Source organism: Gopherus flavomarginatus, chromosome 6 (genome assembly GCF_025201925.1).
Source record: "Gopherus flavomarginatus isolate rGopFla2 chromosome 6, rGopFla2.mat.asm, whole genome shotgun sequence".
NCBI classification, from domain to species: Eukaryota; Metazoa; Chordata; order Testudines; family Testudinidae; genus Gopherus; species Gopherus flavomarginatus.
In genome coordinates, this window is record NC_066622.1 from 28,403,160 (window position 1) to 28,420,698 (window position 17,539).

A 17,539-nucleotide genomic window follows, 5' to 3' on the forward strand; every position below is an offset into this window, starting at 1 on the left:
TATTTTCTTTCAAAGTATCTTCTTCCTTCAAAGTAACCTGCCTTTTGATTAATGACCTATTATCTACTAATTCCTATTTCTCCTTCTTCCCAAATACAGTACCACTGAATCAAGAGACATAGTCTGCCTGTAACATGACTGTCCATTGATCAAATTCAACATGATCATAATTTGTAGCACAGACAGGTCCTTAATAAAATTCTGTAAAGAGAAAAGATTTCTGAAGTCCTTCTACTCTGCAAAAGGTAGCCGTATTATAACTGAGTCAAAGTCAGTTGAGTTTGCAGTGCCAATGTGAGATCACGGAGTACAGAATTGCTTACAGATTCCCCTTCAAGAATTCAGTGTATTTAGTGACTGAACTGGCAGCTTTGCTCCGTGCTGACTGAAAATGGTCTTTTGTCTTTTTGCCAAATGAGGATCTGGAGACTGCCCCCTGATCAGTTTATCTATGCAAGTACAGTACCACCTCACCTGCAACAAGCAACGCTGAGGCAAAAGCATACAAATTGCAGCAGTGTACATTCATGCTCTGATACTTTGGAGCAATTATTTCATGCCAGGTATTTCTAAAGAAGCCAAATGGTTCCTGCTGCTATGCATAAACAGAGATTCTCTCTTTATATTGGGATAAATTTTCTTCTGTGGGGGAGAACTGCTTAGCATAGCAGAGTGGCAGTGCGGGACATGCAGTCTGGGAGCTGGTTACAGCTCTGATTCTCTGCCTGGCTCAGCCTAACCCAGAGCAGGTTAGACCAACCATAGAGTCCTTGGGATCATCTCCTAAATGAGAATAGCCAGAACACAGCACTGAGAACCACTGATATAACCTACCCAGCCATCAATGCAGATTCCCCAAATCCCCATTTGTCTGAAGAGAGGATTCATATAATAATGAATTTTTTTTGTACTTACATGTGTACAATGTGGATGAATAGCACATAGAGAGGGTTTCATGGAGTAGTAACCAAATCAGTCAATGAATTAGCAGACTCAAATCAGACAAAGAATTCAAACTTTAAACAGTACAAAGAAATATACACAAGCACTCACACCTGGTTGCACATATACCATGAAACAGAGAGACAAATATAATAGACAAACTATAATGTAGACTATATCCTTAATTACTGGGTTTTTATATACAGTATAGTTATTTGCTCTGTTGCAAGTCTAAAATAACTGTATGCTGGATCCTGAAGTCTTTATTTATCCTGAACTCCTATTGATCCCAGTGGGAGTTAAGCTCAAGTAAGGAGGATTGGGTCCTTTATAAGGAAAACATTATCTATGATAGTCACTTCCTTTATTTAATTAATGTAGTCAGAGTTAGCAATTGAGCAAAATATACAGTACATTCTGGCCATGGCAGTCCTGGTGCAGTTCTGCTGCACAAAGGAGCACAGCAAGAGGTGACAGACTTCTGTAGGGGTAATGGACTCCTTGAATGGCATGAAGCCAGCTCCATGCAAGATGCTGGCTTGTTAGCACATATGACTGTAAAGTGGAGACCTACTGGTTCTATGAAGGCTGCTGCATTTCTCCTAGGAAGGGACCTTTATGAGTCAGCAATAAACAAAGGCATGATGGATTTATGGAAGATACATTGTGGAAGGGTGCTTTTTATGTGTGTTACTACATCTTTTAATGGGTTCAGTCTGCCAATGTAATGAGCACCCTCAAGACCCATAACATTTTTTGAGTTGATGGCGCTCACCACCTTCCAAGAAGTGATCAGCACTTCACAGGATCAAGCTTTATTTTTGTAATATTATGGCGGAGTCACACTTTTATTTCAGCCAGCCATGTGATCACTTGCACAACAATAAAATAACATAGTTCAGTTCATAACCTGCAGAGTTCTAGAGCTGAATACCATTTCCTCTCCTTTCTCATGCATGCTTTGTTTATTTATGTACTTTTTATCTTTTCCTTTTGCATTTTTTCTATTAAGCCTTTGCTCTGCCAAGAAAAGGAACACTGTCATAATCTGTTCATTTTCCTTTAGCCAGGAGATTATAGATGACAGTTCACTGCCATTTTCTATTTTGTGTATCATTATTTAAATGTCTTTTTCTATGAATTTTTCATGTGTACTGCAGACAAAGGTTCGTAGGTGTATATGCTTATCTTGGCTACCATATTTACATTACATGAACTGATTATCATTGTGGGTGAAATTAGCATGTATGAGTGCTGTGCTCTTAGTTCCTACAATTATTTTATACATATTGCTGCATTGCAAATAGTGTCATAGTAATGAGATGCAAAACAAAAAATTAAACGATTTTAGTAACCTGCAAGCCTTTCATGTAGAAGGATATATATAAGGACATGTCAGATCATATGCTTTGGTGTTCTTAAGTAAGGAAGTAAATGCAACTTACAGAGATTTATTAATGTGCGTTTGAAAGATCTTCTTATTTGTTCCCATGGCTACCCAAAGAAGTACTAATGCCTTCAGCAGAATACAACTTTCAATGATAAGGACTGTTTTGAGGAATAGATTATCATGCATCATTAAAAGCTATGCCTCTTGATAAATAAATAATGAAGTTTTGTCATTTATTATTTTCTTTGTTCACAGAAAAAGAGTTTAGTGTGTATTGAATTAGTGAATTAATATTGAAAAATATTATTTTTACTTGAAAAGGTATCTGAAAGGTATATGCAGCAAAGAATCCTGTGGCACCTTATAGACTACCAGAGGTTTTGGAGCATGAGCTTTCGTAGGTGATTCACTACGAATAATTTATCTGATGAACCTAGCCTACTTTTATACCCACAGGATATCTGGTGGGAGACTGCAATTTCCTTGAATTTATTTGTCATTGAAATTATTCTGTTTTTTTTTATTTTGCCATTTTTATTAACTATATGGCTGCACAATGAACAGTTCTGTTGGAGAATCTGAGACACACCATTCACCAGTCAGGCTATTCTGGTTAATTGTGGTTGGTCAGACAAATCTCAGGGTGTTGCTCTGGTATCTTGAAAGACTTAAGTGTGCTACATGACTATTCACATGGGCAAATTAAAGTCCAGTCTCAGTGTTTATGTGCATATGCAACTCTGAAATTCTCTTTCTGCAAATATTTGTGGCATTAAGCTTGAACACCCAAATATTTGTGTAAAGTGAACACTAAAGGGGCATAAGCATGGCCGACATACAGTCATTTAAAAATGTGAGCAAATACTCATGGGGATTTGTTTGCAGTATTTGCTCAGCTCTCCTTACTTCTAACATTTTACTACTATGAAGTCTCCAATATTGACTGAGCACCACACTATCTGTGTTCAAAAATATTAAAGCTGTGTGGCACCTTTTATTCTTGCCCTGATTCAGTGATGATTTCTACATTTTCTTATTTGAAAAACTAGTTAGTTTTATCCTAAACAATGTATTTTAGCTGTATAGTACTATATGACCCATTAATCATCTGACTGCCCTCTTAATGGTTGCTGCACCTTCATATGCTGAACAGAGGTGTTATGTATCAGAGGCAGGGCCGGCGCTACCATTTAGGCGACCTAGGCAATGGCCTAGGGTGCCAGAATTTTGGGGGGGGCGCTATTTTGCCGGGGGGGGGCGGCACGCGGGTCCGGTGGTCTTACCACAGTGATGCCAGCGGACGGTCCGCTGCTGGAAAGGCTCCGGTGGAACTGCCGTAGTCATTTCGGCGGACGGTGCACTGGTCTAAAAGTCTCCCGCAGGTCCACCGGAGCCTTTAGACCAGCGGACCGCCCGCCGGCATCACTGCGGCAGCTCCACCGGAGCCTTTCCAGCAGCGGACCGTCCGCCGGCGTCACTGTGGTAAGTCCACTGGGGCCACGGGGGGCGGCGAAATGGCCGTCTGCCTAGGGCGTCAGAAACCCTGGCACCGCTCCTGATCAGAGGGGTAGCCATGTTAGTCTGGATCTGTAAAAGCAGCAAAGAATCCTGTGGTACCTTATAGACTAACAGACGTTTTGGAGCATGAGCTTTCGGTGTGTGAATACCCACTTCGTCAGATGCATGTTATGTGTTATGTGAACATTTAATACATGCAATATATACTGAACATGAAGAAGTGAGCCACACACTTTTCTTAGGTAAAATACACAAAAGCTGCATGGCTATGAGTCCAATCCACCAGTCTTTACTCAAGCAAATCTCCAACTGACTGCAGGATCAGGCCTTGTATGACTTAGTCTCATCTGTACTGCCAGTTATTTAAACTGCATTTAACATCAGATCTTTACTTTTATGACTCTTCTTTGTATTATCTGTATCAGAAAGACAATAAAGTACCTTGTCTGGAAGATAAAACAGGGTTTGGAGGGTTTGATCCTATTATCTTACTCAGACAGTATGTATATTTAGGGGCAGATTGTGGCCTTAATCTGCATCCAGTAGTGGAGAGAATGCAGAATGGTCACATGCAGTAAAAGCCAGTGGAAGAATTTTGACTGACTCAGCAATAACTCTTTCCTGGGCTGCAAGGGATTGTACCAGACTGGCAGCTCTCCCACCCTTTGCATTCTCCCCAAGTAGATCATGCCTCGTTCACACACAGAGGTGAAAGATGGGAAATGCTTCTGCCGCCAACCCCTTATGCACCTGCACAGGGATAAGAACAAACCAGCCTTTTTTTGTAGTAATATCATGCAGCTAAAATAGTTTTGCCATTGAGATTTCACTTTGAGAGAGACACAATCAAGACCAGTGGTTAATAAAGAAAAAACAAATGCAAGACTTTTGATAAGTTGAATTATTGGAAAATGGTTTATACTGATGTAATTTTGGCTTGTGAATCCCTTCTGAAGTTTACTATTGGAGGGAATATTTAGAGCAAATCCTCCCTTGTCAGCTTGTGTCTTAAAATTAAAATATTTACTAGGTATAGAGGCCTCTCTGTGTCAGCTCTCTCATTTTAAATATCAACTATTAAAAATAAAATTATTAATTTCATTTTAATGCATGACTACTTAAGGAGATACAATTTACACTGATGATCAGGACATACCTTCAGAAAGGGCTAGATGTAAAACAAAAGATCTCCCAAATCATCAGACTCATCCACATGTACAATATCTACACAACACATCAAACATGCAGTGCAAAAGAAAGAGGCAGTACAGAATATGATAGTGTAGGTGGCCACAGAATAAGATAGGAGTGCAAAGACAATGAGTGAGTATTTTAAAACAGCAAAGAGAGATCAAAACAGCAGATATATTTAAATGTACACAGAATAACTTGACACTACAGAAAATGCCATCATAAGGAAAAAAGACACACATCAGATTTCAGCTTTGAAAATCCAAATATCCGTGTGCAGAGCCATGATTTTTAAATCAGTTGGTGTTATATTTGTACTACTAGAGTTTAGTCAGTTTAGAACAATTTGTTAGATTTATCATGAATTAAGTTTCATTTTGATATTTTGGAGAAGGTAAAAAACAAATATGAAAGGCACGCTGAGAACTTTTCTGATAAGAATAAAGAACACTTGTGCTACATGTTTTACACCTGACTCATTATGAAAAACACTAGTTTTCAACTGATAAACACTAGCATGTCCTGAGGATTTTGCTAACATTGATTTTTTACACATAAATCCCGACAGGCCTAAAGAGAACCTCTGTAGATCATATTTTGTTTTAAATATAAGTGGAATTTGTATTACAATGTATTTACATCATTTTTCTTAAAAATGGAAGTCACATACAATCTGGAGATGAGAGTGTTAGATTGCTTATTTTGGGGCAAACCCTGCTCATTCCTCCAGGGTCACAAAAGGCCCAAAGTGCTACTGAGCCAGTGCACTAATGCAGCATAGGGGAAGGAACTAAATTTGAGAGGACTTTACCCCATATGCTATGGACATCCCAGTGCAGCTGCAATTGAAGGTGGGTGACAGGGACTTGGGGAAAGAATGAGATCTCTTGACTAATGGATCAACCACTTCATGGATCCACTAGCCACTGACCTGCCTCAGAATGGGCACACATAATAGGAGATACTGCATGCCTGGTGCTGCAACAATTGCAGAGCAAATCTACCTCCCGCAAAATTCTCCTTTATCAAACTTGGCTAATTGCATCAGCAGGAGGGAATTGTATTTAGCCTTCTAGAATCTCTATCCCAAATGTTGGGGTTAGCAAATTCAATACAGGAGCAGACAAAAAGTTTTTTTTTTTTTTTTACCTTTTCATCAGTTCTAACCAGAGTCCCTGTTCTAAGTATATAGGGAATTCTGGCCCATCCAGTAAAACTTTACCTAGTAGTAAAAAGGCAAAAGAAAACATTTAACTGGTCCCACTGCATTTAAAATGTTAGCAAGCTTTATAAAACATTTTAATTTTACTATCTCAACATTAAAATTGGCTATAAGTGTCTATTTGAATTTCCTAGGCTTTGCGTGGGTTATAACATCAGATCTGATATTATTATTCCTTACAAATTTAAAAAAACATAAGAACTAAACCAATAACAATGCATCTGAGAGTCTGGCAGCAGAAAGGAGGTATATTTAAATAATTGCTCCCAGAGCACAGTTTCACAGGCTAGGAGGAAAATAATTGCTACTAATCACCCTTTCAAGGTTCAGGGGATGGGATCATTGAAAGCCTGGTCCTGCACTGAGTTCAGTGAGAGCTTTTGGAGTGACAAGGAATGTTAGATGTTGTCATCAAAATATCAGAGGTAAATCATGCAGCAAACATCCTCCTCTCTCTTCCTCTTTCTCTCATTCCTCTTTTTCAGTGATATTGTGACATGAAAACTAACCCCTGAATCCTGCAAAGACTCACACATTTGTCACTGAATATAATGAAATCAGTGGGACTGTTTCACAATATATAAGCTAGGAATGTGTGTAAGACTTTGTAGGATTGAGGCCTAAATCAGACAATCATCACCTGCCTTTATTCGGTTTCTTTTTTCCTTTCTTCACCTTCCTCCTTACAGAAGGCTTGTGACATTCAGGTAACTCATCACTTTCCCTATTTTCCTCAAATTCTCTGCATAATGAAATCCTACCCTATAAATAGCATGTAATTTTTTAAATTATATTTTTAAAACCAACTCTTTGACAAACAGGATCTCACAGAATAGATATTTAGCAGGGTAATGGGACATTTTGTGTTTAATTCTCTAAAAAAACATATTTTCTCTGTAAAATATTGTGATTTTTTTAAAAATATCTAAAGCACAACATGGAGAAATAGTGAAGAAGGCTATGCACACAATCGAGGTCTGATGACACCACAAACTACTCTAGCTTTTTCTCATAAGGCTTGGTCCTACTCCCATTGAAATTAAAGGGGTTTTTTCCATTGACTTTAATGACAGTACAATCTGGCCCAAAGTTCCCAAGAAGCCATTGTTCCAAACCTCAATTGTTAACTCATAGTTAACTATAGATAATATAATTCATACCAGTATCTAATGTTTTAGTTTAGGTTCAAATACCTGAAATATCTTTTCCTTTATTCTTAAACAAACATATACGATCCTTACCATAAAGCATGTTTTATAACTATACTCAACAGATAAAAACATCCAGTCAGTTCATTAGTATTTGGCTAACGTGTTTGGTTCTATGTCCATGGAACAACAAACTGCCTATAAATTTATCACTGAATAGTATGTTACATGGACAGCTGAGTTCAGATAAATATATAAGGTCAATCCTGCAAGGTGCTGGTTGCCTGCAACTCTCATTTAAGTCAATGGGAACTAATAATACCCAGCACTATAGTACAGAAGGCAGAATAGGACACTTTGCAGAACAGGGAACTTTATAATCCAAACATACCCTCTCTATATATTAAAGAACCTGATGCGCCTGTTAAAAATATTTGCTATAAATGACTGATAATTATAAAGAGGGCTCAATTTACTGTATATACATTTGAACAAAAACACAAGTAAGGCTTTCAGAAGGGGACAATGGTTCTTACCTAGCAGAAAAATGTTTCTACAGGTGTCATTCATCTCTCATTGTGTGCAAAATAATGTACCTGACTACTGGAAGTAATTTTACAATGAGGTAATTAGTGCCTCATTTAATGAATAGAAACACACATGATGTCGCAGATAGATACAGGCACAAGGATCACACAATTCAGTCAAAAGAGCAAACATTGGTAGGATGACATAAGATTTGAGACACATGCAAAAAGCCATCACTGAGAAGCTTGAATAAATGCATAGGCCACCTTACAAGTTGCAGCAGAATATACAATGTTAACTCAACTGCTTACCCACTAAGTACACCAAGAACCAGGTTAAGTACGAAAAATGAGCCAAGGATGATAAGACTAACAAAATAGATCCATGGCCATTCACATCCTATTGCATCATTTACCTGTAAAATGTAAGGAAATAAGTTATGATTCAGCCATTCATTAAATAGCAGAGTCCTTTTAGCAGCTGCCAGATCACATAGGTATTCATTGTTCCAAAATAAACCCTACTTTTTAGTATCTGTCATCTCCAGCACTTAGTTACACATCAGCCTCTAATTTTTTCCCATTGTATATTATTATGAAAAGAAAAATTGGTTCCTCTTCTGAATGCTGAAAATATTCATTAAATCTGTTAGGTATTTGGCTTAGTTAATTTTTAAGACAAGTGGACTCATATTTAACTTCTTTACTTACCCAAATAAGTTTGCTGATGTTATGCCCTGTAACAGACGGCATGTTTTAAAACATCACATTTAAATGAAAGGTATTTATAGTGGGGGTTTTTTTGTTTTTGTTTTTTCATAATTTAGCCTCAGGTTAAGTATGAACACAAAACCTATATGCTGGTAACATTTTAAATTTTTCAGAATTAAATCTCTGGTTTTGGTATCTATACATTATTTTCAGGGTCTGTGTCTTGGTTATGGTAAACTGTTTCTGCTTTAGATATACAGCACAACTGCAGGAAGAGAGGAAGCTCTTTTAAACAGCATCAACACTGCACATAAGCTCACTTGTATAATATAACCTGTGTGTTCATAGCAACTGAATTCAGGACTCTGCTTTCATGATGAAAAAGGTGTATGCTTACCCGCTCAATACACCAAGAACAAGATTTAGTACGAAAAATGACCCAAAGATGACGAGACTGACAAAATACACCCATGGCAATTCAAATCCCATAGCATCATTCATCTGTAAGAAATAAGATGATCTTATAGAAGTAGTTTCCTATAGTATGTAATAAGGAAGAATTAGAGAAAAAGAAAAGAGAGCTTTATAATGCAGTGAGACAATATTCTATGCATTTTCCTTAACATTCATTGGAGGAGGCCCATAGGAGGAGGAGTAAAGCACTGGCCACATTCACTTTACATTCCCAGCGCACACACTGAAAGAAAAGAATGACTATTGCATTGCTTTGCAACTGAAAATTATTTTGCCAAACATATAAAGGTAGCAAAGCAGGAATTTTGTTCTTTGCTTAATACTTTGCATACAATCCCAATTTCAGAAAATGTTTCTCTTAACTATAAAATAAAACAATACTTATAAAATGATATTTAAGATATTTGTTTTTTTTTCATTTTTAATATCAGCATATTTCTTACCAGTACCTACTTGGATTTTCTTCTAAAAAGCATACACTAAAAGGTAAAACAGATACATTGCAATAATATAAATATCCTATTATTTTTCTATAGCAAATAATTTCAATAAACTCCCTACCATAAATATATAATTGGGTGCAGTGAGATAGTCTTAATCAGTTTGTTAAGAACTATAGTGGGAATATATTTGTGTAACTCAAAAGTTTAATTTATAAGGTAAAACCTGTGTTATCCAGCACTTGATCAACCAGAAAGCTCTATTAACTGACATTTCTGCTTTCTCCCAATACAAATCTTCTATCTAGCAACTGGGACTAGTCTATTGCCCAGGAGGTTATGCAACTGCACAGTGTGCACTCTACTTTTATGTAAAAGAGGCAGAAGTAAGCAAACTGATACCAGTGATTTATTCAAAAAAGCAGCTCCCAGAATGTGTCCATAGGGTCATTAGAGATTCAGCCCTATCTTCTACACCTTCTACATCTACAATGATAATTGACGTTGATAATGATGACCCTGAGACACTGCGAGATCCTGGAGTGTCTTCTGAATCATCAATGAAAGATTAAATTATGTTCAGTATAGTTTTAGTGTTAAGTGTATTTTTAGTGATCTGGGTGTATGTCATGCGCTGCCCATAGTGATATGTAGTGCCATAAGATAACCTTCCGTATAGAAAACTTTACCTGTATACACCTAAGTGCTTCAAGAAACCAACCACTCTAGTATAACTCTTAGTTAACTGGAATTTTTGATTAACTGGCACCCCCCATTCCTTCAACATGCTGGATTTGGGGCTTGATTCTGCAGTCCTTTTCCAGGAAAAATCCAACTGACTAAATTAGAATTTTTTAAGGACTATAGGATTGGGCACTTTATTGTGAAACAAACATTAGGCAACCCTTTTTCCCCTTCTTTAAAAGTGTGTGTGTGTGTAGGCATGAAATAGGGTTTAAAGACATGTAACTTCCACTCAAAGTCCTGCTAAAGGATTTGAATCCTGTCATTAACATCCCTATTATAAGAGATCTGAGTCTTTTTTTAAACAGAGAAAAAAACCTTGATAAGTTTTATTTCTCACTTTATTTTAAAATCTTATTACAAAGCCTCCATTTCCACAAGGTAAAAGTATGCCCTACACTTGTCACAGTTTAACACATACATAAATCTTTGCAGAATCAAGGCTTTGGACAGTTCTCAGTATTACTCAGTTAGCTGGAGTGAGGTAATGTATATAAATTTTTGTTTCACTTAAAAAAATGACTAATTGCGTTTACTTCCAATATGACTAAAAAGAGAAGATCTATCACCAAGTTCTTATATGTCTTTTTAAAACAATCTACGCCAGGTCATTTTTCTATTAAAAATATTTTATGTAACGGAACAGAAGAGGTTTTAAATAAGTGACAGATTTTACAGGACTCAATAGAAAACACAGAAAAACTTTTAAGTAGCACAGGGTATTTTTTGTAGGGTTTTCATTTTGTTTTGTTTTGTCTTATTTTTGGTACTGGGGGAATACTGTCATTGTATCAGGTTTCAGAGTGGCAGCCATGTTAGTCTGTATCAGCAAAAATAACGAAGAGTCCTTGTGGCACTTTAGAGACAAAAATTTATTTGGACATAAGCTTTCGTTGGCTAAAACCTACTTCATCAAATGCATGGAGTGGAACATACAGTAGGAAGGCATAAATACACAGCAGAGGAAGATGAGAGTTGCTTTACAAAGTGCGGGGGTCGATGCTAATGAGCCAATTTAATTTAAGTTGGAAGTAGGCAATTCTCAACAGTTGACAAAAAGAGGTGGAAATCACTTTCGTAGTGTTAATGAGCCAATGTAAACAAGGTGGTCCATTTCAAACAGTTGACATGAAGAAAGTATTTAGCATGGGGAAATTAGGTTTTGTATAAACAACTAGGAGTACTTGTAGCACCTTAGAGACTAACAAATTGATTTAGTTTCTGTAGTGACCAATCCACTCCCAGTTTCTATTCAGGCCTAATCTGATGGTGTCCAGTTTGCAAATTAATTCCAGTTCTGCAGTTTCTCGTTGGAGTCTGTTTTTGAAGTTTTTTTTGTTGAAGAACTGCCACTTTTAAGTCTGTTATTGAGTGACCAGGGAGATTGAAGTGTTCTCCTACTGGTTTCTGAATGTTATAATTCCTGATGTCAGCTTTGCGCCCATTTATTCTTTTGCATAGAGACTGTCCAGTTTGGCCAATGTACATGGCAGAGGGGCATTGCTGGCACATGATGGCATATATCATATTGGTAGATGTGCTGGTGAACAAGCCCCTGATGGTGTGGCTGTTGTGGATAGGTCCTATGATGGTGTCCCTTGAATAGATATGTGGACATAGTTGGCACTGGGGTTTGTTGCAGGGTTTGGTTCCTGGGTTAGTGTTTTTGTTGTGTGGTGTGTAGTTGCTGGTGAGAATTTGCTTCAGGTTGGGGGGCTGTCTGTTAGCGAGGACAGGTCTGTCTCCCAAGGTCTGTGAGAGTGAGGGATCATCCTTCAGGATAGTTTGTAGATCCTTGATGATGTGCTGGAGAGGTTTTAGTTGAGGGCTGTAGGTGATGGCTAGTGGCGTTCTGTTACCTTCTTGTTGGGCCTGTCTTGTAGTACGTGACTTCTGGGTACCCTTCTGGCTCTGTCAATCTGTTTCTTCACTTCACCAGGTGGGTACTATAGTTTTAAGAACACTTGATAGAGATTCTATAGGTGTGTGTCTCTGTCTGAGGGACTGGCGCAATACCCACCTGGTGAAGTGAAGAAACAGATTGACATCTGTGTATTTATACTCCCTACTGTATGTTCCACTCCATGCATCTGATGAAGTCAGTTCTGGCCTACGAAAGCTTATGCCCAAATACATTTGTTAGTCTCTAAAGTGCCACAAGGACTCCTTGTTTTTTTTGTTATTGTATCGCAACACAGCAATATTATCAATAAAAACCCTAACCAAAGAGCAAGTACCAAGTCATCCCCTGCTTCTGATAATTCACAGGAAGGAAAAAAGTAGACTCATCCACCCTCAAACTTACTATGGGGTTTGGTCCCCTTCTCTTTCCCCGCTATACCTCATCCCAGGTTATCTCATCCACAAACACAAATTCAATGACAGTACCGTCTCTATACTGATGACTCACAGATATACCTCTCTGCTTCAGACTGTCTCCTTCTGTCCAAATTAAAATCTCAGCCTGTATCTCTGACATTTACTTGTGGATGTCTAGCCATCAACTCAAGCAAACATAGCTAATACAGAGCTCCTAATCTCTCTCTAAGTCTTCGCTGCTACCTCCTTTCTTGATTATGTAGACAACATCATCATTCAGGCCCATAACCGGCATGTTTTCTTCAACTCAGACCTCTCTCTAGGTCCTCATATCCAAGCTATATCTAAATCTTCCTGATTCTTTCTGCATAACATCTCTAAGATACAGTCTTTCCTACCCATCCACACAACTAAAACTCCGGCCCAGGCAGTCATCATCTTGCATCTCAATTACAACATCATCCTTCTCTCTGGCCTTGACAAATGCAAACTTGTCCCACTCACATCCATTCACAAAGCTGGGGCAAAATTCATTCTCCCAGCCCATCACTTTCACCATGTTATCTCTGAGTCTCTCCACTGGCTCCCTCTCCTCTGTCACATCGAACATAATCTGCTTGTATTCACTTTCAAGGCCCTTCACATTCAGTCCCCACCCTATCTATCATATCTTTCATTTGCTTTGTCGAAAGGCCCATGATACCGGAAGAAAAGGTCAAACTCACCCAGTGTTGATGACAGCTTTTTGCTAGTGTAAACCATCCGAGAAGACCCCAAATGATACTTACAGCCTCCCTTGCGTGAGGTTCAAGTCTAGGGAGCTCAACATGATCACTGCAAGCCAACCAGATGCTGATTTGCTTAGCCAGGGAGCATGCCCAGAGCAGCCAGAGTTTGTGCTAGTTTAGCACCATGCACCCCCAGAATGAAACGAAAACTGCTTTCCCCACTTCTTGGCAGATACCAAGATGGGGGGGCTAAGTTTGAAACATCCTCTCTGTGTCACAATGGCCACGTTAGCACTCGTGATTTGCACATCCTTATGGTTGCTTCCCTGAATCTTGCCCTAACGTTTTTTTTACCACAAGCACTACTTTCTAGCGTAAAACTCATGTAAGAAAAAATCACTTCACGGTGATGCAATTTTAAGATCCAACATTATGTTACCATCCAGGGCTAACACCATTGCCATGAGAAAGTTGGGAATCACAGCTATTCTATGGTATAAATAATTTGCTAGGGTTGGTGGGTGTTAGTTATCCAAATCAAAGCTATTCTTAGTACTTCGATGGACTAGTACACTTTTGGTGCTGATCTAAGATTGAATTCAGCATACCCTGGACCTCCAACCAGCATAAAAAACCATGCAAATTTACAGTCTCCTTCAAAAACATGTCCCCTGATCCAGTAATGTTAGTTGGGTCCCAGTCCCTGTATGTTCAGAAGCAAGCCAAGATGCCATTCGGGATGCTACAGATGACAGGGACTGGATTCTTGCCCAACTCTATCAGACAGAGGTCTGGAATGTTAGACCCGCTCTACCATTTTACAAGGTCAAGAAATTGGAATCTATTACTGCACTATTCCAGGGGGAGAGATTACAAAGAGGAGGCCATAAATGCCCTATTCCAGTTTTGTCCCAAATCCCTACTTCAAGCCTCTTCTTCAATCCACTTTGTGTCTTTCAAAATAAACAAGTAAAATCAGATCATCCCAAAGAACATAGTTGCTGTGAAATACAAGATGAAATAATTAAGGATATTCAGGTACCATCCATACCTTACTATCTACTGAAAAATTATCTCCCTCTAGTCTACATTTCAACACCTGGAACAGATTCCAGAATTGGTGTGCAGATCAAGACTTTAATGTGCTTATGGCCTCTCCATTTGAAATATCCTGTATTTTCTACAAACTGGCATCACCCTTGGATTCAGAGAAAACATATTGGAGGACCAAATGTCCAATTTCAAGACAGTCTTAAGGAGCTCAGGCTTGCTCTCCTGTCTCATTCTCTCACTCACAGATTTCTAAAAACATAGGTCTAAACCTGCCTCCTCTCGTGATTTTTTACTACCTATTTCTTCAGGCACTTATTCAATCTCCATTCAAACTATTTTTATACTTCCTGTACATTAAGCTAAATTTTTAATTGCAATATCATTGGCAAGGTGAATATCAGAAGCCCTTTCCATTCAGAGACAACTCATTTAATGAAAGCCAAATGGCACTCTGCCTATCTCAAAACTTCATTCCAAAATTCAAGACAGATTTCCACAGGTCAAAAGAGGCAACCCAAATGTCATTTTGTCCATAATCCAAAACAAAAACGGAGGCATGGCTTAGCTATCAGCTAGGCTGAGAAAATCTACCTCTGCAGAAACAAGTATATTTGTAAGCCCAAAGCATTATTTGTGGTCTCTCACTCAAAGTGCAGAGCAAATCCTGGCTCTAGCCAAGGATTCGACTGTGAGATGGATCAGGAGTTGTAGCTAAGAAGCATAAAAGACCAAAAGGCCTAAATCCTCCCCATGAATGCCACTGCATGTCAAATCCATGCTGTGTCCTTTTTCAGGACCAAAAAGTGCTGTACATTGCTAAAACAGGTTTGTAAAGCTGCCATGTGGATCACTTATTATCTGTGCCAGTCACCCCACCTTCTTTCTTTTTCTCTCACCCTATCCTTAGAGAGCTCTCACTGTGATTCATATTCTGACAGTACTGGCTCAGGAAAGATGAAGGACAAAAGGAATACTTTTCATACCAGTCAATTTGATCTCTCTATAATAGCAGGTCCTCCAGTACAGAGGCATGTAATCTTCATTTACATCAGTATTTGTCAGCGTTTATTCTTACATTGTTGCCATTTCTTGACTATGCTGTGTCATTTTTATGCCATTTGCACTGGCATTAAATCAGTTTACATAGTACATTTTAACAGCCTTGAAACACTCATTCTTGTGCAGAATGATCACCCTCCCTTCCATGAGGGACACAGTGACTGACAGATCTGGCTGCCTGTTTGCGCCTAGAGAAGGGTCACAACTTACAGTCCAGGATCAAGGAACATGCTATTTTGGAGAAATAAAATTGGCAGTTAAGAAACAATTTCCTTTGCTTATCAATCTGAATATACCATCAGAGCCCAAAGGTACATCTGCCCACTGAAGACAGAGAAAGTTTATCTGTGCATACATATCCTTAACAATATAGGTAATACAGGGGTGGGTACAAGAAGAATGTCTCATTGTCTCAACTCTGTTGAAATGCTATAGCCTACCGTGGCAGGAAAAAGATGGGTTAAAACCTAAGAGCACTATACGTTCATAAGGCACTGCTCTGTCAACCAATGAGGCATACCTCCTAGTAGGAGTTCTAGGGAGCATAATGCTTCATACAGGACCCAGGAGTCTCAAAGAAGAGCTATTAACGTACCCTTTCTCAGAGAGCAGAATGTGCTCCCCTCTATGTTATAGCCCCACCACTGCAGTCTTGCTGTCAGAAACCATGATGGGGATGGCCAGGCCTAGCAGTTGGAGCCATGGCAGTCTGGCCTAGTGGTTGGAGCCAGAATCAGCAGTCCAGATTGGGGTTGGAGCAAGGCTGGAGCAGATTAGGAATAGGGCTAGAGTGAGAGCAGGACTAGGAATAGGGCTGGAGCAAGAACAAGGCTGAAGCAGGCTAAGGCTTGGGAAGTCTGTTACAACAGACAGGCAGGAGAGTGTTCCAAGCCTTGGAGTGACATTGAGCAGAGCAGACTGAGCTGCTATTCCTCCTGTGGGGCTTACATACCTGCTCTGGGAGTCACCAGACAAGTTACTGCCTTCCGGATTGACTGGAGTCCATCACAGCAGTGACTCATCACCTTACACTTGCACTGAACAAAGTGCAAGGATCAGACTGTGAACAAGTCCTTTATAATGCCACAAGAGGTGGCGCAGGCATCTTTCTCCACTCTCCCTACCACCAGCTTGTATACCAGCCACAATCTTTTTCTATTTAGGACCTGATTTCAGGAGTGCTGGGTATCATCTGCTCCCACTGAAGTCAATGGGAATTGCTGTTGCTCAACACCTTGGCTCCCGCTGTACAGTTTGTATATTGGACTAATTGGTGCAAATATACAACTCTCTCAGGTGTAACAGTGAGAGTGTAGCATCATTTAAAAACAAAATGGTAAAACTTTACAGTAAGTCCCAGAGGAATCAAATTGATTAACAAATCAACATTTACTGAGTTATTATAAACGGGTATTTGCAATACTCCAGTTTAACCCAACACAAACTGAAAAATAACTACTGTCTCTCAGATACCAGTGTGTGGTAACTGCTGGTGAAGTATCCCAAACCTGGGTAAAGCTGCATGCAAATCCAGGCCTAAATTCTCTTAAAATGTGGCACTGGCTTGCTGAAAAGTTGCAAGCTTCTTTGAACCTACAGATGAATCTGGACCTGAATTATGGGATTTTAATAAAGCAGTATCATCATATGTTTCAAACTCTTTTCACTTCAAAAGGGTTTTGGTGTGGTGGTTTGCTGGTCTGAAATTTATAACATCTTAACTGACCCTTAAGTTGGTGAATTTATTAATCGGTGGCTACAGCATCCTTGGTAGCACCCTAGAAATGATAATGAACTACAAACCCAATTTCTTGATGGGTTTACAAAGCCCTCAGAAATCAGGGTTTTGTGAGCAGGGGGAATTGATCCAGCAGGCTTTTAAGTCTGCACTGTAGGTTCACAAACCTGAGAGCACAGACTTCGAAGCCTGCTGGGAAGCTTCATTCATTTTAGAGGATTCCAAACAGCATTTCTGCTAGTGGTTTCAAAGTTTGTGCTCTGGGGTCCCCAAGCTGCAATGGAGTTAACATAAATCTGGTTAAAGGGGCTGGACTTCAAGTATAGCAGCTCCTC

The 17,539-nt window shown here is 39.0% G+C and overlaps 1 protein-coding gene across 9 annotated transcripts in view; it reads right to left on the reverse strand.

Moving 5' to 3' along the window:
* CACNA1D (calcium voltage-gated channel subunit alpha1 D) overlaps positions 1-17,539 on the reverse strand; it is a 313,335-nt gene that overhangs the window by 161,208 nt on the left and 134,588 nt on the right. For 7 of the 9 annotated variants that reach the window (XM_050960577.1, XM_050960575.1, XM_050960574.1 and 4 more), the window contains exon 8: positions 9,047-9,150. The exons of 1 other annotated variant lie outside the window; for it this stretch is intronic. In XM_050960577.1, the coding sequence (XP_050816534.1) occupies positions 9,047-9,150 (104 nt within the window). Of the gene's footprint in view, positions 1-8,250; positions 8,355-9,046; positions 9,151-17,539 lie in introns of all 9 variants that reach the window. One more of the 9 variants, XM_050960583.1, reaches the window with a different exon arrangement.